This window comes from Cryptomeria japonica, chromosome 6, assembly GCF_030272615.1.
Source record: "Cryptomeria japonica chromosome 6, Sugi_1.0, whole genome shotgun sequence".
Lineage (NCBI taxonomy): Eukaryota > Viridiplantae > Streptophyta > Pinopsida > Cupressales > Cupressaceae > Cryptomeria > Cryptomeria japonica.
The window spans coordinates 148,849,309-148,855,478 of record NC_081410.1 but is presented as its reverse complement, the minus strand read 5'-3'; the positions used below and the strand labels follow the sequence as shown (position 1 = coordinate 148,855,478).

Here is a 6,170-nt window from a genome sequence, read left to right as displayed (position 1 = left end):
TTTTGTGTGTCTGATCTCTTTTATTTTTTCTTGAATGTGTATTCCCTTCTTCTTCCTCATGTCTTTTTGGTTCTTCCTTGAGTAAAGATTCACAATTACTCCAATATTAATATGCTTCATCATCCTAGTTCTATTTTGTGTGCAAATTTTTTCTATTTTACATGTTTAACATTTGAGATGGGGTCAATCATTAGTCATAGAATGCATTTAAAATATATATTATTGTGATATTTTCTATGTTCAACATTTCTTCAAAGCTCTCATGTTTATCTTTTACATAATTCATGGAATGTTTAAAACTTCTTTTTGATGTGTTTATTTATATCCACGCGTGTTTATGGATGAATAGTTGAGTTTTGGTAATAGTACAAATGTTTGATATACCAGGTTTTCTATCTAAAGATTTTTTCTAGCTAAAAATATTGTATATTGTCTTTTCTTCCTATTTATTTTGTTATTGTTTCAAATTGTATACGCACTATTATTATATAAACTTTATATTCTAATTATGTTCACTATTAAAAATAGTAAACTAAGATTTTGGATACCTCAAATAAAAGAAAGCTATTATTTACTTTGAGCACTAGACAACTTTCAATTATATTATATGAGTAATCTAATAAGTTGAGATTTCCTACTAAATCAACACTTTTTTATAGTAACTAGAACACAAATAAATAAGTTTTTAAAGTAAAATTTTAGATTTTTTTTTAAGTTCATTAAATTATTAATTAAGGTCTATTTTTTTTGAAGGTGTGATTGGACCAAATTTAAATCCTAGACAGTATTAATGGATTAGTTCTTTGACCCCACTACTTATAAAAGAATATAGATCTATAATCCCCCCATAACAAATTAGCTAAAAGACAACTTACAATTTGAATGTATGTAAATGTATATTCCCTCATAATATTAAAATCTGTTATATAAAATAAGATACCAAAACCATTATAATCTAATTATTTTTATAAAAGAAAATTCTCAAAGATTCTTCAATAACTATTGTTTTTATAATATAAATCATTTTTAATATATTTCATAAAACAACTATTTATTATATCTATACATAAATCACATATAAGATCACTGGACTATTTATAAACAGAATGGAGAGAATGAGAGGAAATACGTGTTGTCAAACATTGGCTTAAAAACTATTTTTTGAATAGATTGTCCCAAATATTCTCCGTAGGATTAAGACAAATTTATTCAATCAAAAATCTCAAAATTTGACTTCATAAAATTAAAGAAATAACTGTGTAGATTCTTCTTACAGATACTATACACCACGAATCAGGGAGGCAAAGACAAATGGCATCTATTTTCATAATTTGATGATATCAACTGTATTACATATTTCTTAGAAAATAATAAAGTCTCTATATCACACAATGTTAGGTCAAATTAAACTGATTGAAAATATTGTTTGACTATATGTGTATTGATGGTAGAGTTATTGGCATATTGAATAAATAATATATAAGTTTATTCTTTTAATAATTAACACAACATATCAATTATTTATATCACAATCAATAATAATTACATGATTGAAATTGAAATTGTTAGCTTTTCATCATATTATAAAATTTAGGTATTTAAGATAAAGAAAATTAATGTAATCTAAATAAAATAATAATAAATATGGCATCATGTGTAATGTAGATATCAAAATAAAAATGTGTAGTACAGTCACACTTCAATATCAAGCATTTCATAACTAAACTAAATTTTTATTTTTTTTAGTAAAGGTGAAATGTTCAATGATATGATCAACCATGTAACTACAATTCCTTTAAATCTAGTTTCACATTTTTCTTACCAAGATGTTGGATAATATTGTCAATCATATCTTAAATAATTCTCACTAAATTGAAAATTAAAAATAAATTATAGTTTTAATAGTAATAATTAATAATAAGTGGATATTAAAAAATAAAATAGTACGTATTATGGGAAAATTATATTTAATAAAATAAGTTAATTGTTTCTCTCTTTAATAAATAAATAAATTTTTGATTGATGAAGGGATTGATTAGACCATCATAATTATACTACATGAAAACTATTATAATAAATTAGACATAAATACAAACCAGGGGACAAAAGAGAACTGAAAATCTAGGGTGAGCTAAGGCAAACAATAAAAGAGGCACAAATCATAAGAGAGAAAAATAAATCCTTCTTGTATCAATGTGAGTGCATGGACCAAAGCACAAGAATTATGCATGGCCTCTCTTGGAAAAATGCTCACGAATAGGTCTTTCCAAAATCAAATTCAAAATCAGCAAGTGTCTTTATTTTTAATTTTTTTTATAACCAAATTTATATATTTATGTCAAATTTACATTTATTTATTTTATTTTATTTGATGAAATGATTTAATATAATTATAAATTTATATGTTACATACTCTTTTATTAACTTTGGCTAATTCACTATTCTTTATCTAATCTCATTTTATATCTATTTACATGTCATAAATTTGACTTTACCCCTTCCATAATTGCACTCATTCTCATATATTTGTCATTATTACCTACATTTTACACCCATGCTCTCACATTTATTTAGACATTTGATGCCTACCTTGAATCTTCACTTTCCTATCCTAGGTCAATCTTGAAGCATGCAAGTTTGATCCTAAAATGCTCATTTGACCCCAACACTCAATTTTTTTGAATCTAGGTTCTTGTCTCTTGTCCTTTTCTACTACCCATTGTGAGCCAACTCAGTACATATTTGTGACATGTTAATAAGTCTACGTATTCAACGAATCTCAAAGCATGCAAGTTTGATCCTAAAATGCTCATTTGACCCCAACACTCAATTTTTTTGAATCTGGATTCTTGAGTCTTGTCCTTTTCTACTACCCATTGCGAGCCAACTTGGTACATATTTGTAACATGTTAATAAGTCTATGTATTCAAAGAACTTCAATCTGTAATTAATTCATATGTTTGAAAGAAAAAAGAAATCATCAATATACATTTTTGAAAGAATAAAAAAATTAAAATCTACATCAAATCTAATATAAATCATTCACATGTTCGTATATACTATCTTTAAATTTATTTTCACGATATCATATATTGAATCAAATTGTAAAAGTCTACATTCTATCAAAATGACCATTTAGATTATAGATCACTCTCATACATTAAATCACTCCCATGATACTTAGATTTGATCCCAAAAATCTCACATTCAACCCACAAATATTTTAGCTTTTGTATGGAACCCGAATCATTTTATCACATTACCCGCATTAACAGATAAACACAATAACCATGGCCAGAAAAATCTTCGAAACATTTATATAAAATAGTAATCAAAGCCTTTGGACACTAGCATAATATTATTGAACTTGAATTGGAATCCTGGATCTTGCACTTTTTATTATTTTACACTTAGTCAACACGGCATTTACAAAGAATTGGTATCGGTAGAAAACCAATAGATTGACGAGAAAGGTGACAAATATATATTTCCTGTTTCTGGATTTGGAGTGTCTTCATATTTAGGAGGAAGTCCTCCCACAGTGGAAACTCTCTGCACGTATTTCACTTGCTCTATATATGATCTACTTCTGCAATTTTATTCAAAAGGAAAAGAGCCATGAGTAAAATGGTGAGAATAATATTAATGAAAGAAGAATAATATGAATCATATACTTACATGTAAGGAGGATCAGCCATGAGTAAAATGATGATGACAATATTAGTAGAAGAAGAAGAATATGAATCATATACTTACATGTAAGGAGGATCAGCAGCATAACTGGTCGCCTCAAGTTTGGTCCAAGGGATACTATCTTTATCTACTATAACTGTACTCACTAACTTGAAAGTCAATATAACTTTCCCAAGACCAGAAGGCATTGACAATTCCCATGCAAGCTGTCCTCCCTTGTCATCAGCTTGTGAAAGAAAATAATGTCTTCCCATTACTTGCTGTCCCGGTGAAGTATACAGCAAAGCTGATACATTGAAATTGATCCAGGAAGAACCGTTGAATCTGTAAAGCTGACATCCCTCTCCATAATACCCCAAAATAGGAGTTGAATTTTTTGAATCAACACTTATTTCAGAAGGAATGGCTGCTGTATCAGGGGATCTATCTTGAGACCAGAACAAGTGCTGTGCAGTGTATGGAACATGGATTTCTTTTGCATCTTCTTCACAATATGGTGGGGGGACTCCACCCTTGGAATGCCTACGTTGCATATATGATACCTCACTTGCATGCCCATACCCACTATGACTAACTCCCTTCATCAGCAAATCATCAATGTCATCCTCACTCTTGCCCTTCTCTGTACCGATTGGGTTAACTGTAACCACATTAATAACATGTCAGAAATCAATAAACAAGAGTTTTCTAAAGATGATGAAATTGACTGAAATACTTTTAGAATTGCTTTTGTTTAACCATTAAAACATTCAATAATTAAATGAGCAAAGTTTATATTAAATATACAATACCTGTAACAGTTGACTCGGGAATGGCAGACACAGGGTCTCCTTCCACCATGCTGAATGAAAAAGTGGGCTGAGCTCCTTGAGCCAGGGGATGAGGAAGGTAGTAATGGTAGCCCACTGATACATTTTTCTCATTATCATAAGGAGAGTAAAGTTTTGCAGTTGCTCCAACATGGGTATACATCATCATCCCAGACCCATTTGAGCTCTTCTCACATTGGTAAATCTGGACTCCAGTTGTATTCATTTTCAGAAACAATCTGCAATCAAAACATGGGTGTGAATTAATGAGATAAACTAACTCTGGATTCCATAGTTTTTCCTGTAAACGTAGCATAAATTAAAACTATTTAAGAAAACAAGACATAGATTCAGAGACATAGATTCAGATGGTTTCTCACGAGTTTCCAAATGGAGGCTGAATTGAATTTTTTGTAAGCTGGAATGTTCCTTCAGCAGCATGTTGAAATGAATGGCATGTTGCCAATTGCAATAGCATAACTGAGATGACATGCAAAAAGTTCCTGCATATTGAAGCCATATCTCTTTGCTCTTCTTTTTTCTCTGTGTTTTTATGGAGAGCTAAGATTGTTTTCACCCAAACAATGGCGAACAAGTATATATAGGCATTCAGATCGTAAACACCGCCACTAGATGCCATGCTGACTCTTTCTTGGCAGGTTATCGCATTCCCAAAATACTAGGCATTCCCCGATTATTAAATACAAGTGTTTTAAAGTTTCACAATACTTCTGTGTATCCATCTTGATTGTGTAATACAATTTGTTTAAAAAATTATTTTCTTAAAAGTCGTATGCCTTAATAACGAAAAATTCTAAACGGCTATCTTCTTTTATTTTATATTTATAATTCAGAATAGACAGCTTACCTTATCTCTATAAAGAAAAAACAATAGCCATCCATAAAAGTGGAGATATACACTGTATGTCCACGCGTTTCCATAACTGCTTTTACTTTTAATAAGTCTACCATAATGTTCTCCTAACATTTTAAATAATTCAGAAAAATATATATATATATATATATATATATATATATATATTTTAAATTTAAAATTATTGAATTTTTATTACATAGTCAAGATGGATACAAAACTGAATTATTGTGACACCGAAGAACTCTTGTATTTGTATAAAGTAAATTTATTTATTATTAAAATTATTAGCAAAAAAGTTATTCTATATAAGATGGTTGTAATATATTCTGACAATTATTTATCTATAATATTGCAAAAGTTTCAATTGTATCGATTTATGTAATTTCTAATAATAGTAATAATTAATTATAATAGAGATAGACTTATGATTGGACAAGAACTTATGGGTAACATGAAAACAACATTGACTACGATATCATGAACATTGACTTGCCAATCATTAACTTTCTTATAATTATGGAATGCATGTGTAATTTGAAGGAGTGATGATGAGGATGTTTATAGGTTTATGAAAGACAGGAGACTTCTATCTATTATCAATTGTAAATCATATAGAAGACTTTGATTAGGCAATTTATTTTGGTAAGCATAAATTTGGATGATGAAATCAAAGCTATTCTTTTGTTGTTCTCTCTACTAAATAGTTGGGAAGGAATAGTAATGACAATCAACAATTCAGTCTCCAACAAGAACAAATTAAAATTTGATGGTGTTGTAGGCACTCTTCTTAG

General features: G+C 29.0%; 1 protein-coding gene across 1 annotated transcript; it reads right to left on the bottom strand.

The window, feature by feature from the left end:
• Positions 1-3,752: 3,752 nt before the first annotated feature.
• Positions 3,753-5,142, bottom strand: LOC131064964 (uncharacterized). The gene is made up of 3 exons (XM_057999300.2): positions 4,883-5,142; positions 4,485-4,741; positions 3,753-4,333 (listed from the first exon to the last, which is right to left on the bottom strand). The coding sequence occupies exons 1-3, from the start codon at positions 5,140-5,142 to the stop codon at positions 3,753-3,755; spliced, it is 1,098 nt and encodes a 365-aa protein (XP_057855283.2).
• Between the last annotated feature and the right edge of the window lie 1,028 nt (positions 5,143-6,170).